This window comes from Neopsephotus bourkii, unplaced genomic scaffold (genome assembly GCF_033783945.1).
Source record: "Neopsephotus bourkii isolate Nb327-2 ecotype Australia unplaced genomic scaffold, CSIRO-AGI_Nbou_v1 NB_335, whole genome shotgun sequence".
Lineage (NCBI taxonomy): Eukaryota > Metazoa > Chordata > Aves > Psittaciformes > Psittacidae > Neopsephotus > Neopsephotus bourkii.
In genome coordinates this window covers 1,726,849-1,742,688 of record NW_026900841.1, presented here as the reverse complement: position 1 = coordinate 1,742,688, position 15,840 = coordinate 1,726,849, and the positions used below count along the sequence as shown (strand labels likewise).

At 43.9% G+C, this 15,840-nt stretch overlaps 1 protein-coding gene across 1 annotated transcript in view; it reads right to left on the bottom strand.

Moving 5' to 3' along the window:
* TUBGCP2 (tubulin gamma complex component 2) overlaps nucleotides 1-15,840 on the bottom strand; it is a 33,224-nt gene that overhangs the window by 2,052 nt on the left and 15,332 nt on the right. Inside the window, exons 12-17 of the mRNA XM_061348090.1 lie at nucleotides 15,424-15,596; nucleotides 13,932-14,060; nucleotides 12,494-12,614; nucleotides 8,236-8,379; nucleotides 7,533-7,661; nucleotides 6,510-6,673 (exon numbers count right to left, since the gene is read on the bottom strand). Of these exons, the coding sequence (XP_061204074.1) occupies nucleotides 6,510-6,673; nucleotides 7,533-7,661; nucleotides 8,236-8,379; nucleotides 12,494-12,614; nucleotides 13,932-14,060; nucleotides 15,424-15,596 (860 nt within the window). The remainder of the gene's footprint in view (nucleotides 1-6,509; nucleotides 6,674-7,532; nucleotides 7,662-8,235; nucleotides 8,380-12,493; nucleotides 12,615-13,931; nucleotides 14,061-15,423; nucleotides 15,597-15,840) is intronic.

Below are 15,840 nucleotides of genomic sequence, written 5' to 3'. Positions count from 1 at the left end.
ATTAGCACATGCCTAGCACGTGGCTTTTCCAAGACTCATTTACCAAGGACCAAAGCAAGCGGTGGGTACAAGGAGTCTCGAGCATACCTTTCCCACTGCGTGCAATTTGACTACAAGCCAACCACTTTATTCCATGAAAAAGGCAGCTTAAATGAGCCTTCTTTGAGCTCTCCCTGATAGGCAGCAAGGCTGCTGCATGCCTGTGATCTCCCCTGGAGCTGAGAGGCCTCTTCAGATTGCTCTTCAAAGCAGAGAGAGCTGTCATCTGCTAATGACAGATCTTTGGATCAATTCAAGTTCTCTCTGCACTGCAGCTGGTCTGCATGCCAGGTAATTCCACCCTTGAGCTGAGATGCCTCGCAAGGTTTGAGATTCCTTACCTGAGACTGGCAGATCCCTCCTTACTACCCAAGGCAGAGAGATGATCTGCAACAGATCCTCAGTAAGTGACTGATAACATGTGGAATTAACACTAAATGAAATCCATGTGATTAGTTATTTTAGACATAAACCGCTGTCCAAGTCTGAGACAAAGATTGAACCCAGCCCCACCTAAGCTCTATGAGGAGGTTAGAAAGCAAGGGGGGGGGATCACTCTGAACCTCATGACTCAATGGGAGGGTCTCCAACTGTTCTAGTTGTTACTCTAAATCAAGGTCTTTCAGTCTCATGCTCTGCCAATAAGGAGGGGCACAAGAAGCTGGGAGGAAGCAGAGACAGGACACCTGCCCTGACCTGGCCAAAGGGGTATTCCATACCACAGCCCATCATGCCCAGTATAGAAACTGGGGGGAGTGAGTGGGGAGCAACTAATGGCTGCTGTGGGATGAGCTGGGCATTGATCAGCAGCTAGTGAGCAGTTGCACTGTGCAGTATTTGGTTTCTTCCTTGGAGTGGTGTGGTTTATTGCTTCCCCCTCCTTTCCTCTTTCCCTATTATCGTAATCATCAACAACTTTTATTTCAACTATTAAACTGTTTTTCTCTCAACCCACAGCTTTTTTACACCTTTTCAGGTTCTCCTCTCCATCCCCCTGAAGGGGGCAAGGGGTGATTGAGTGGCTGCCTGCTGCTTGATTGCCAGCTGGGCTTAAGCCACAACAGTCTCCCTTAAGTCTTTTGTGTTTTCAGTCTCTGTGTAAACACTTTTCTAAGCCAGTTTTCCTTTGCATGCTTCATCTGTGTAGCAAGTAATAGAGTGAACCTTTCCACCGAACTTTCTTAAATCACACTTTTATAAATTCACATTAAAACCATTTTTGCAACAGAAGGCAGCAGCAGCAATATCATAATCCTGTCTCCCTGATAATCTAAAATGATGCCACAAAACCACCCAGCTCCATGCCTGCTGTGACCTTTCCTAGGCACATTTCTGCACTGTCAAGCCAACTAAGACATGCAGCTCTTAAAGAGATGTGCCCTGGAACACTAAGCAATAGTTGATATAAGCCTGTGAATCACACAAAAGTTACTTTCAAATTAAGTTGCTCCAATACTAAGTGAATGGGCACAATATTTGAGTTTCATGTTGCTTAACAACCTCACACAAATGGCAACAAATTGTTCCTTGACATTTTTTGGTGACTGCAGAAAACAGAGACTCGACAGATGGAATTTATCTGTTGCTCTATCCTGGTTGAAAAGCTTATGTCTCTTCTGTCCTTTAGGAGTTGTACAAAGGAAACCTGACACTGAGGCAGGCACATTTATCAAACTTTGATTCAAAAGGCCAGGACATCAGAGAATCACAGAACCATAGAACCAACCAGGTTGGAAAAGCCCTCTAAGCTCATCCAGCCCAACCGTTCCCCAGCACTGCCCAGGCCACCACTAACCCATGGCACTGAGGCCTCGTCTCCACGGTGTGTGAACACTTGCAGGGACGGTGACTCCAGCCCTGCCCTGGGCAGCCTGTTCCAATGCCTGAGCACCCTGTGGGGAAGGAATTGTTCCTCAGCGCCATCTAAACCTGCCCTGGGTGCAGCTTGCGGCTGTTTCCTCTTGTCCCATCCCTTCTTCCTTGGGAGCAGAGCCCAGCCCCTCATCCTTGCTTTGAGGACCTGTTCCATTTCTAAATTTGCTTTATTCCAAACTTCTTGAATTGCAGACTTCTTGAATTTTGCTTTGCTTCCCTTCCAGCTGTATGTTTAGGGTTAAATGATCTTTGACAACTGCCTCTTAAGAATCCACATGGTGCTTCCTCAAACTCTGCTCACACTTGTTTCTTGCTTTGTGGCTGGAGCTTTTATTCACTGGGGTTTGCATCACTTCATACTCTAAGCTCAGTCATTGCCATTTCCTCCAAACTGTTTTAAGGAAGGATATCTGATGAATGCTAACAGTACTTGATGGGTCAGATTTCTAAGTATTTGGAATTAAGTAATCCTTCTGACAAAGTATGACAAACTAATGCTGTAATCACTCTCCTTTCACTACTCAATGAAGAAGTGATGGAAGATTTCTCTGCTGTTGCCAAACCCTCTGTCACCACTGTAGCCAAGGCACCTCAGCAGGACTTCAGCACACTGACGATCTGTGAGTTAATGTGTGAGCTTTCCTGCTTTGAAGGAAACCATCAGGATCTCTGTCTTCTCTTGTTTGGTGCTACAGATACAATGGATTCAGTACTGTAAACTGAATAAATACTAACCAGGCCAAACAAGGAAAAGCATAGGCCCAGAATTATGAATAAAAGGGATATTTTGTTACCTATCTTACATGTTGATCATCACCCTTGAAAACCAGCCATATAAAAAGGTTATTATTTATAAGAAAACACTGATATATCTTATAAACTGCTCCATCTCTCCACCAAATGTGTTTTTTCAGATGGCAACCATCTCCGCTCTGGTTCTTGGGTTCCTGTTGCCATAGAGTCCAGGACTCGATCCAATAATCTCTACAGACTGAATGAGAGCTAAATGTCACGTCTGGGCATTCATCATGGGACTTCTACTCTCTAAAACATTACTGAGCAGCCTGTACAAATGGAAAGACGTGTTCTATTGCATGGCCTGTTAACATGAAGTATTCCAGTTAAGGAAATGGGGACATCTGGTTTGTCAGTAAGGGTCTATCTGTGTCCAACATCTTGGACTCACATAATCCCAGATCAGGGGTCTTGATAGTGATGACAGTCCTGATGGCATAAAGACTCTGCAGTCCTTGGACACAACTGGGGCATGGAAATACCAGGGGGCAATTAACTCAGCCCCTCTTCTGAACATCTGGTTACAGCTTAGGTCATCATTCTCAATGCAAACTGCTCAGAGAAGCATTTTCTCAGAACCTTCCTGAATCACCAAACTTCTCCTTTCTCCTGAAGCAGGAAGCACTTGTGTGAAAACCAACCTCTCCATATTTGTAAGAGCTAGTTCCAGAGCTTCCACAGCTCATGAGTCACCTCCAGCCACAGCTAACACTTGTGTGTGGTCTGTGAAGCACTAAAACATCTGTGTGGTGGAGGATAGCTCCAGACCATGGTACCATGGACCCACAACTGCATAAGATACACAGCTAGTCTCTATGGTACTCGTCCCATTGTCCTGGTAGTTGCATAAAGTTGACACAAGGGCACGGAAGCAATGACAGAAGAGGTGAGCTTCTGATGCTAAGTGTAGGAGCAGTGCTGACAGGAGCTACTGTCAGAAAAGGCCTTACATCAGTGTCTGGCATCACACATGATAGAGTGTGATGGAAGGCTGCACGACTTCTGCTGCTGCATGATAAAAAGGACTTGTTGTTGTCTTCTCGAGTAAGCTGAGAACCAGCTCCAGCCTTGGACCCAGCTGGGTGATCCCACCAATGGAACAATCTCCATACGCTCTTTCTTTGAAAGACTCAACGACTGTGGGGTCAGGATGCTCTTCTATTAAAAGAGCAGGTGACTTGGTCCTCAACAGTGTGTTGGCCATGCCCTGAGTGACCTGTAGTGATGTCCAAGTGGCTGGATCACGGCGTTAGTTGCCATTAAGATCTCTGGATGGAGCATCATAAAAAGACCATCTGTTAGAACTTGTGCTGGTAATGATAAAAATGTAAGCGCTTGATAAAGAAGGAGGCAGAGCTGGAACACTGAGGAGGAGTAAATGTTCTTGCCTGATGACTCAACTACTTATGGTCTCAATCCCTGAATCTAGCCTGACTCTGGATGCCACTGTAACACCTAGGAGCGATGGCAGCAGGGGGAGCCTGAGAGCTTAATCCCCTTGTCCTGACAATTCTACAGGTGGATCCTGCCTGCAGTCTACAACAGACCAGTGATGATACAGTGATGCCCAAGCAAATAAAGGTCGACATAAAATGTCCAGAAGGCTGCACCAACATTTCCAAAAATGAAATACAGATTTAGCTGTCCTGATTAGTCCTGAAAGGAACAGCAATCACTTGTACTGCTGGGGCTTCACCTTGAAGAATTTCCATGGTAAGGAGACCTTTGACTCCAGTCACTTCAGAAACAGTGAATCAGTGTTATTGCAACTGTAGAGAAGGGGCCCTCTCCTACCCTCCCAATTCAGGGATTGAGAATCAACCAACAAGGGCAGTTCTGGTGGTTGGAATAAAAGCTCTTACTCTGACAGGGAATGGAAGCAGGAAAGTTCAGAGCAGCAAGTAATCCTTTGGCACTGCATTTCCTTTCAGATGCCTGTGAGTATCCCTGCCCTCCTTAAATATGGAATACAATCCTACAAAGAAGAAGACAACACATGTAATTCTCTACAGTGCTGTGGGAGCTGGTGGGCTAGACTCAACTCCTGTAAGCATCCATGGTAACAGAGATGACAGGTTTCAGTGTTCAACCTTGGTCTCAGCTGTGACCTTGTCCTCAGAGCAGCAGATGCTAACACAGGAGGCCAGGGGCTGTGTAAACACCTGGTAGTTGCTAATCAAAAAGCTCTCAGAAATAAAGAATAACTGGAAGCCCAGTCTCCTGCTGGAATAGTTCACAAAACAGTATTTGCAGAGGCTGATACCAGGAATCCTGGACAGCCCTGTCAGATGCTGTTACAAAAGGATGATGAAAGCTTCAAGAGACACAGGATGAGGAGTGGACACCAACCTGCTTCAAAAAAAAAACATTCCTAAACCTTTTCTCTCTCTGTTTTCCACTGTAGCACATCTCAACAGATGTGTAAGGGTTATCATCCAGCCATAAAAGACATCTGACACAGGAGGGCAGGGAACTGTACTTAATGGTTGCAGGTTCATAGTCTTACTGTTTTCGTGAAGGTTAAGCTAAAAGATGAGAACAACCAATAAAAAGTACAGTTCACAAAGACCAAATGAAGCAAAGGAGCAATGACACTACACTTAAATAAAGACAAAGAATAGGAAAAAGCTCCAAGTACCCTTTAGTCTTATGTGGGTAAAAAGAAGGATTGGGGCACAAATCCCTACAGTACCAAGGGAAGAAAGGAAATGCATGTGATTTACCAGTTATCGGGAACATTTATGAACGAAATTATGTATCACTAACAACTGTTTCTAGCGTGTCCACCACTGAAAAACATTACAGATTTCGACAAAAAATATTCTTATAAGTAGGGCATGCTCCTTAGTGAAACCAGGGCTTTCCTCATAAAAAGATGAAAGGAAACAACTGACACCTAAACATGACCTGAATTTCTGGCTGGGTCAGTATCAGCTGTTTACAACTGTTTATACATGAAAATAAGACTACAGTTGGGCTCACAGCCAGCATGAAGAAACTAATGGATGTTCTGAGTAGCAGGATCATAGACTCATAGAATCACAGAATGGTTTGGGTTGGAAAGGACCTTAAGATCATCCAGTTTCAAGCCCCTGCCACGGATGGACATCTCACACTAGAGGATCAGAGTGAGAAGCATTCTGCTGGCACAGAACATGGGCTCAACTCACAGAGTAATGCTCTTAGAGCATTATCTATGGTTCTTCAAAGCTAGAAGTACGAGGGGAGGTCCGTCCATGCTACACCAATCTATAACACAGATCTTACAAAGCCCAACAACACTAACATGTATGACCCTTACAGCAAAACCAAACGTTTATCCTTCCAAAAAAGGCCTTGTGCATCTCATCTAGTTTTCTCTCTCTCTCTGAAGCTAGTAAGTATGGATGAGGCAACTACAAAACCTTAATTCCTACTAAGGGATGCTTATTTAAATACATAAAAGGTGTGAACTTAAAACAAAATAGCCAGTTATGATCAATCCCTGCATCGTTTTATCATATTGGAATAGTCATGCTGTATTCAGGAATCAGCTTTTTCACTGACTACACATTGAGACAATCCCCAATAAAACTAACACTTGTATTACATTTACAACATTAATAGACATATTTCACATAGATAAAAGGAATGTGGGAGGTTTTAAAGCATTGCATTGAAATGCAAAGCAAGATTTCTTGTGATTTCAGTGTTTACATCGATGGGGCAGACATGCATAGTTATAAAAAACAATTTATCCTTCCTGAGCTGCATTTGGGAACCACAGAAGGGACGTTACAGCTAGAAAGCTAGTGGCTCACCTGTAGATGATGTTGAGCATGCTGTGCTCACAGTCATTGGTGCTGTAAACGCTCAGTTTGTCCAACAGGTCCAGCAGGTGGGTTGAGAAATTGCTATCAAACTTGTTGATTGTTGCTTCAAAGCCAGATGTCAGGTGGAGGTTGTCAGCATGCTCTGCCAAAAGCTACCAAGACAAAGGCATAGTGGCCCCATGTGTTTGCTGATTTGCACTTGCCAAAGAGATGCAATTATTTCTTCCCTATTTCTTAACCTGCTCAAAAAAACCTGCCATAGAGTTTAACAGTTGCTCAGCCACTAAAATAAATCCTTCAAAGCTCTTGGTAGTTAGCAACCTTGCTATGCCTATCTGGGAGAACCCCGCAGTAGATCCCAGTACACTTATCCTTCAAATACATGCTGTCATTATTTATTTTCAAGAAGGAAAACCCAGTAAGCAGAAGGAAGTGTTGCCTATGACAGGTTGTAACCTCTGGAACACTCTGCCTGCCTTGCAGTGTGATGGACCCTACCAGCTGTGTGCCAGGACAGGGGCTTTCAGCAGGACAGGAGGCAACCTGCTGAGCACAGAGCAAGCCAAATCGCTTAGTACATGTGCATCTAGGTAGAGAAATATGAACTAGACAGATACCCCAGATGTGGAAGGGGTGGACTGCAAAGAGTTGCACCCAACAGTGTATTGGCTCATCCATCACAAAGCATTAGCTCTGGAAATAACAGCATTCAAGTTGCAGAAAGCCTGTATGTGGGTACCCACTGCACAGCTGAAAATACAACTAAGGACTTAAAAGCAAGTATAGGGACTGCTGTAGGAGAAAGGGTTTTCAAAACAGACTTTGAGAACACCAGCAGCACTTCACACTACCCTCAAAAATGTAATTCTGTAAAGATTCTGCTTTTGGGGCCATAGGTGCTTTAGAAACTAGGAAGGTCTATCTGCAAGAGGTAAGACAGCTACCCTGACCAGACTGCAACCCAGGCAGCATCCACAGGGGAAAGGACCCAGTTGTCCATCCGCATCCCACCTTGTTAGTCAGCTTCTTCTTTGCAGTCTCTTCAGCACGCTCCTCCTCTGTTGGTGGGCCCAGCATTGTGCCGTGCTCCAGGGTGAGCCGGTCCATCTCACTATCCAGCTTCATGCTCTGGGTGAACCTCTTGGAAGAGCAGAGGGTTGTGGAAATGTTTAGACCCCTTCTTTCAGTTATGGCAAAGCATGAGGCTGACTCAGTTCTGCTGGCCCTGCAGCTAGCTACCTTGCATGAAAGCTACCTCTGAGATTAAGTTTGTGATATTAGTACACAAAGCTCCCTAAACCCAACGAAAGGTGTTGTTTGGGGTCTTTTTTAAAGCCAGGGGCTAAACCGTGCCCACAGAGATCAGTCTCCATGGGTCCAATCACTATTTTTTGCCTGACCCTCAAGAAAGCATGCTAGAAACTACAGAGCCCTACAATTTATACCTCATATTCTGCTGCACGACTGGCTGAAGAGAGGCAATTTGGTTCATACGAACCTGATCCCAACACTGAAAAAAGAAGAGCACAGAGAATTCTGTGGAGGGAGAAGCCACAGAAACTATGTGGGAGAAAGGATGCACAGTCTAAAGCCTGCTGGTGGGAGGAACAGAGGCTCTTTCATGTGCATCAAGGACAAGAGGGATTGAGTTATATAAATGGACTGTCCTAGCTAGCTGGCAGTGGCAGGGTCAATGTGGGGAGGCTGTACATACCTGCATGCAGTTTGTGAACATGACACAGACAGACATCAGCTTGGAGAATATCTTCAGCAGCTCTGGGTTGGTCAGCATGCAGTCCTTCAAGCAGTTATCCAAGAAGCTTGTGTGGTGGCTCAGGACATCATCAATATTAGATGCCTGTGATGGTATAGTGCAATAATGAAAAAAACAAACCAGGACTGCTGTCCTGCACTGGACCAAAGCTCTAACCCAGCACCCTGCCTCTGACAGTGACCTTCTAAACATGCTCTAGGGCATGCTGAGAGATTTCTCCTATATCTTCTGTCTTTGAGAAACATTCAGAGATGGACACTGCATTCACATTACTACATTTAACTGCCCTTCACAGGCTATTTACCCTTGGATTTGTCACATTCCCTTCTCAACCAAATTATGTTTTCTTTAATCACCCAAACCCTCCACTAGAAAGGAGGCTCAGAATGGAGCTATCTGCTTTATGAACATGCACTTCCTTTGCTTTTCAATCTGCTTGTCATGCCCACTCCTACCTTCCCCATCTCAGCAGTCAGCTGCACTAAGTGGAATAGAGAAAAATAAATCAAAGAACCTCAAATGTCAGTGAGTTTAGGAGGCTTAAAACATACAGGTTATTCAGAAACATATTTTAGGAGCACAATAAAGAACTGGGACATGAAGTGTTGCAAGGACTCTCCAAGATTTCTGTCTAGCTCTGCTACTTCAAGGGGCTGTTTCAGTCTCAGGTTTTAAATGACAGATCAAAAATCTCCTGTCACTCTGTACAGTTACAGGATGTGCTGAAGCTGAGAACACAAGTCAAGCTTTGGAAAGAACTATGGGACTAAAATTGCCAAGGCATTCACACTGTTACAATGGCAAAAAAAACCAACCTGTAACCTTTCAAACAACTAGTACAGAAGAGGGATAACTGCTGTTTTCTAATGCAATGAAGATGCTAGTTGTGTGGATGAAGACAATGATGTTTTGAAGATGAAGATACTAGTTACAGCCTTAGAAAGAGCACCTTAACTTCAAGTGGAAACGCACAAGAGAACTCCAGAAAATGAAAAACCAGCACAAGCCACTACATGAGACCAGTGAGGATCATCCTTTTCCCTCCTAAAATACAAATGAAAGGAAAAGACTACCCCAGGCTGTAGGCTATGGAGGTTAAAGAGCCAGTTCTGCATCCTCTGCTTGGAAATACATGATACTTTTATTTAAATCAAGTAAGATTTAACCCAGGAGCTGGGATATGTCATGGTGAGCAGCTCTTTTAAAGGGCTGCCTAACGAACTAGTTGCTTGAACAGCTTCTTTAGCTGGCAGTGTTGAGATGTTCAACTCGTGTACCCATGGCACCACCTGACCCACAGGCATCAGACTCCTCCTGCCCCAACACTGGTAGAGGGCATGCTCTATCTCCCAGAGATTTAAAAGCCTTGAAGGACACTGATGAGGATGGGAAACAAACAGACATTTGGATTAAACCTCAAAGACTTTCTTAGACTTCTCCTTCTTGCCATACAGCCATTTAACACCTTTTTCCAGTGCCAGCAAAGTCACTTTATACCTGCTATCTCAGCATCTCTGGCAGGCTAAAAAAGCTCATGGATGTTCCATAGCTTGAGAAAAATTCTGCACACTAGGGCTATCAAAAAGGTTTGGTCTGTAGATGTTTTCCTTTGACAAACTATAAATTGGCAAATTCCTTTTTTGGAACTGAAATAAAAATGCTGCAACAGTGCTAATAGCTCTAAAGGAGCCAAGAAACTCAATGGTTGAGAGCCAAAGCAAAGAGGGCTCTTCAGACAGAAAGAGTCAGAAGATTGTCTTTTCTGAACAGGGAATGTCCTCAGTACAGACAGCATGCCTACTGCATTTAACACTCTCCTTCTAGGACACCTGGAATCAGCAGAGACTGAAAGGACATCGATATGGAAGAACCTGGGGCAGGATACCTTGAACAAGTGCCTCAATGCAAGTACAGTAAACTGAGAATTACGTTTTGAAAACCTAAATTTACAACAAAATTAAGAAAATATCCTTCTTTCAGATAATCCAGAAGTTTAACGTATAAACTCTTCTTGTTCAGAAGTCCTCACCAAGAATATGCAGCTATATTCATCATCCTAGACCTGGATCCAGGAGAAAGGATGTCAGGGCATCAAAAAATGGTGGTTAGCTGACTCCAGAACAACTCCCAGGTACGCAGTAGAAACTAAGGGTGACTTGACATTGAAGGCTCATCAGAGAGACACTGAGGCTTGACAGAGACAGCAGAAGGAGAGTTGAACTGTTTGGTACCTCAGATAGAGCATATCTTATAGCAGCCTTCCAGTATCTGAAGGGGGCCTATAGGGATGCTGGGGAGGAGTCCCTTCATTAGGGACTGTAGTGGCAGGACAAGGGGTAATGGGTTCAGACTTAAACACGGGAAGTTTAGGTTGGATATAAGGAAGAAATTCTTTCCTGTTAGGGTGGTGAGGCACTGGAATAGGTTGCCCAGGGAAGTTGTGAATGCTCCATCCCTGGTGGTGTTCAAGGCCAGGTTGGACAGGGCCTTGGGTGACATGGTTTAGTATGAGGTGTCTCTGCCCATGGCAGGGAGTTGGAACTGGATGACCTTAAGGTCTTTTCTAGCCCTGACTGTTCTATGATTCTACACGTTATTTTTTTTTACAGTACAAGAGGAAGAGAAGTGTCTGATGACAGGATGACCACCAGAGGGAAGAATAAAAAAGTGATGTACATCTGCCTCCTGTTTCCTCCCAATAGCTGGGGCACCCTAACACCAGTTCCAACACAGCAGCCCCACAGTGGGTAAGGAAGCTGAGAAGGACCAAGAGGGACTCAGTGTCACTTGAGATAAGGAAAATCACTACAGCCATCACAAAGGTTATGCTGCAACATAAGCAAGCTTGAGGAATGGATCACTGATCACCTGCTTTAATTAATTAAGCACTGCCTGGCACAGCCCTTGCCTGTGTTGAGTGGCATACACCAAGACATATAAAACTCACAGACAACACTTCCTAAAGACCTCCTCAAGCTGTCTCTTGACACGAAGGAGATGGCATCAGGTCAGATTCCCTCCCTTGGCAAAGTGCTCCATCTAAACAAGATGCATTTCCTTGTTGTGGCCTTCAGAAGATCTACCAGTGCTCAGGCATCATCCTTCATTTGCCTGTTGAACTTCAACAGTAACTCTGTATGACCCAAAAGTCTTTACCACAGTCAGGTAAAAGAGGAAGGGAGAGAAGAGCTTGCCCTGGACAGACAGAATAGTATTTGATCTGTTTGGTGACAGATTGTTTTCTCTGTTGTTGAGGATGGAAATAACAAATCTGATGAGAATGAAACCAGACATGAGAAGACCTTTATGGGCTTCTTCACTAGCCTGCTCTGAAAGACAAACTCCCAGGGTCTTCTCATTCTTGATTTAAAACAGGCAGGTGGGACATTATCTGAGAACGTGTTCACCTCTTGAGATAATAAAGCCATCTCACATGCCCATCAGGAGATAAAAACCAATTCTTGCGTTATTGCTATGGCAAAGAGTTAACTTCTGGAGAAGTTACTGACTTGGATTAGGAAACCATAACACCATAGCTCTGTAGCACACCTGGAAAATCCCACAGCTCAGAACAGTACATCTGTGATAGGAACCAAAATGATGCCAGGCATGCTTTGCCCAGGTACCCTCTCTGGCAGCCATAAAACTCAGTAGGAAGTGAGCTTAGCCTTTCCCAGGTACCACAAGAGCAGAAAAGTTCTCCCTGCAGTGGGAATATACATGTGGAATAGCCTCCTGAATAAGGAGGGCCCTGCTTTAAAACAGATAGTCCTAACATGCCAGTGTTGTGGCAGCTTCATGGAAAAGAAAGCACAGACTTTGCTTTTAAGAGCACTGTAAGTCAGCCAAGGAATCAACTGAAGATATCTGGACCAGTTCATGATCGTTGCACCCTGTATCCTTCTTCTTTTCCATAGTTTTCTTTCTTTTCAGCAGAACACCACCTTCTCATAACAAGGTGCAGATTATGAACTGAACATAGATAGGAAGATGCAGCACAGGAAAGGGATATATGATTAATAAATCAGAAAGGTGATGCAGAACAATAGCAGTCTTTGCAGTGTGATAAAAACAGTTCCAGATACTGAAGTGCCTCCAACAAAACTAGCAGACACCTGCATTAGGCATTTTTTCCTTGTAGCAAATTTGTTAACTTAAGACTTCTGTTCCAACTTCTCTCAAGCACACACACACTCACCAGCTTCAGGTTCTTCTCAAGAATGTGCCATGTTGGCTCCATCACTTCAAACATCATGTAATACTGGATATTCTGTACAAAATTCAGCATCCGTTGCCGCAGTGTGAAAGCACCAGCAAACCTAGGGGAGAAATCACACCCACACAACTGAGAGCTAGCAAATGCCATGGAGAACTATCACCAGGCTTGCACAGTCAAGCAGAGCTAAATATTTCTGTCCTGGCAAATTCACTGCTGCAGCGTGAGAGGGATTATAAAGTCAATGCAAACCGTCTCTGTTTTCCACGTAGTCAACTGCCTTTCCCTCAATTACTAGAGTCAAGAGTTTTGAACCTGTCATAGACTGGACAATTACTTTGAATATTTGCTTATATTCGACTAGACTGTTAATATATTAAATATTAAAGCAATTACTGTAACTATTGAGCTCATTAGTAGGGCAAAATTGAAGCAGATAAATGGTTTCCAGCCCTAGCTGTTAAACGAACACTTAAAAATATTCTATGCCTCGAATCAGTATGTTCAGGGAATCCAAATATTTAACCAAATTACCTGCTATCTAAGGTATTTAACGCGATTTCACTAAGGTGAAATAGAACAGTGGGATTATATAGAGGTTCTTTCAATGTTGATTTATGTAGGCTCCTTGATAGCAAACTAAGAACTGCAGCAAACTTGTCAGGAGAGGTGGGGGATACCCACCATAGTGGTTCTCAACCATGGCTGCCCTGTCCCCTGCTGTTGTCCTCTGAGCTGGACCTCACAGGTCTCTTCTGCTACACCTCTAGAATTCTAGGAGAACCAGAGCTACAGTCCTGTTGACTAAGGTGAGGCAATGTTAACTTGTGACGAGGAAGTGCCACTGGCAAGGCAAAGGGTACTACCTTGCAGTGCTGGGGTCCGCTTCACTCTCCAAACAGGTGCCTCCAGCAACCTGGAGTGCATTAAAGTCTACCCTCACAGGTGGATCAAGGTAGAATGATTTGCTGGGAAAACACCCCATTTTTACTTTATTCAATCTGTATCAGACCAAATATCAATCAAGCTGTGTGAAGGTCACAAGTCCTTGCTAGGGGTCTGGCCAGAAGAGAAAGATGTTGCTTTTGAACTACTGGGGTGCTTACTAATCTTGCTGATGCTAAAGTAGTGACCAGGATTATATGTGAACAGATGTCCTCTGCTGTAACTGTTCCATGTGCTAAGACTAAAGACCACTTCTTCCTTTCCAAAACTACATGCCAACAAAGAGGAATGAGCTAGCTGAGCAGCACAGATTATTGAGCAGATACTTCCTACTGAAACCTGAAATGTTATGGTTTCACCTCTCTCAGCCTGTAAGAAATTTGTAAGGACCATTTTCACACCAAAATGATCTGATCTAGCTAGCAAGAAGCAAACCCAAACCTTCACATCTGGTAAGGGAGAAAAAAGGCCATACCACTTAGCTGAATGCAGGGAGAATTGCTTGGCCGTCTTATTGCTGATCCAAACATTGCACAACTGTCTTTCCACATGTTTGCAATAGAACATGTGTCTGAAAAGCATTTGGTATCTTGTCAGTGCTTTCCTGGAAAGAAAGGAGAAATCCATCCAGATTAAGCCCTGCTCTGATTGACGGACTAAGCTGTGAAGACTAAGCTGTGAAGGCTAAGCCTGCTCAAAGGCAAAAAGACATTACAAAACATGTTCCTTACACCTTGAGCCACATGGATCCACACTGAAACAATTGAAACCAAAGGAAAAAAACATAAAATCACATTTGTTGCCAACCCAAAGAATTTCTCTCCAAGGAGTCCCTCCTCTGTATTTCCTGCCAGCTGGTACATCACCACCCGCCTTCTTCAATTCCCTCGGGCTACCTGCAGGAAGGTCACTCACGAAGATGCTGGGACAGGGGGCTGAAAGCCTGAGGTCATGTACCCACTGCACTAAGATGGTTACAGTCAGCAAAACAATTCACCAGGATTCTCCAAAAAGATGAAGAAAAAGCTGTAACCAAGCTACAGGCAGCATTACCCCATCAGCAATGCACTGTCAGAAGCAGATGGGGATGCTTATTTATAGCTTCGGGGACTGGATTCAGGTCTGTGTTCAGACACTTCAGTGTAGGTGTCTACAGAGCTCCAGTCGATACAGTTCATGAAACCTTACCAAGTACTATTTTCACTTCCATAGCTATCATCAGAGCTAACACAGTCACTTTGGAAGAGACAGAGTTTCAAAAGCACCATGTTATTAGAAAAGTCCCCCTGTGTCAACTGCTTCTTTAAAGGGGAAATTAAGGGATAAACTAATTGTTGGTGTTTAACAATTCCACATCTGTCACCCTGCTTACCTAACACTGCTTGTCCCATTGTCCTGGCTCGCTGGGTTTGCCAGGAAAACAGGAGGCAAATCCCTACAGAAAAATGAACCCTCTTTTTTTTTTCCCCTCATAACTCAACTAAATGCAAAATAGCTTGCTGTAACAATTATAGCAACAGCCTTTATCCTACTAGTGGGCAACCAGGGATACCAGAAAGTGCATTTTTATCATCTCCACATTTGAGATATGTTTGATTCTTGGATGGAAATCCTCTTGTGAGAGTTCATGTTCTCAGAGAAGATACTTCAGAAAGCCATGGACAAATGAAAACTGAGTGACCAGTTACAAGCAAAATCAGGCTGTGAAAGCATCCTTTGAGCTCTCTTCCCACCACACGAAATCAAAGTTTGACTTTCCAAGCATGACTTCGTAGGGTTCTACTGAAGACACAATCCATATTCCATAGTCTACAAGTGGAGCAAGCACCAAAGCATTCCTTGCTAGTCAGCAACTTGCGACATCACTTTTAAGATACAGACTTTCCAGTATTTTGCTGTGTGGAAATTTGCTTCACTCCCATTCAAAGGCTTTTGCCTTTTATTCCTTCAGCAGATTGATATCTTACCTGTTTATAATAAGGGACAGAGGCCACTTAACAATGTAGTCAAAGGAAAATGCTTCCAAACCACTTAGAGTGAGCTCTGTGGGATCTGCACTGATGATAGCCTTCTCTTGTTTTGTTTCTATAGCCAATACTCTCAAGAGCTGTGTAATGAGGTCATGGGGCATCAAGTCAATCTATAAAGGAAGAGCAGGGAAAAAATGAAGCCACAGGATACTCACAACTACTGCACTGCAACAGACATGTGGCAGAAGTGCACATTATCAGAGTGGTTCTCAAGTCATCAGACCAATCTGGGAAGCAACAGCAAATAGTATAAGCTGGAGCGGAGCAGCAGACACCAGAGCAGTGTTGCTGTACTGGTTAACAATGAGCACACAACATGCTGCTCCGCTGATCACTATCCCTTGCTCTCAACCT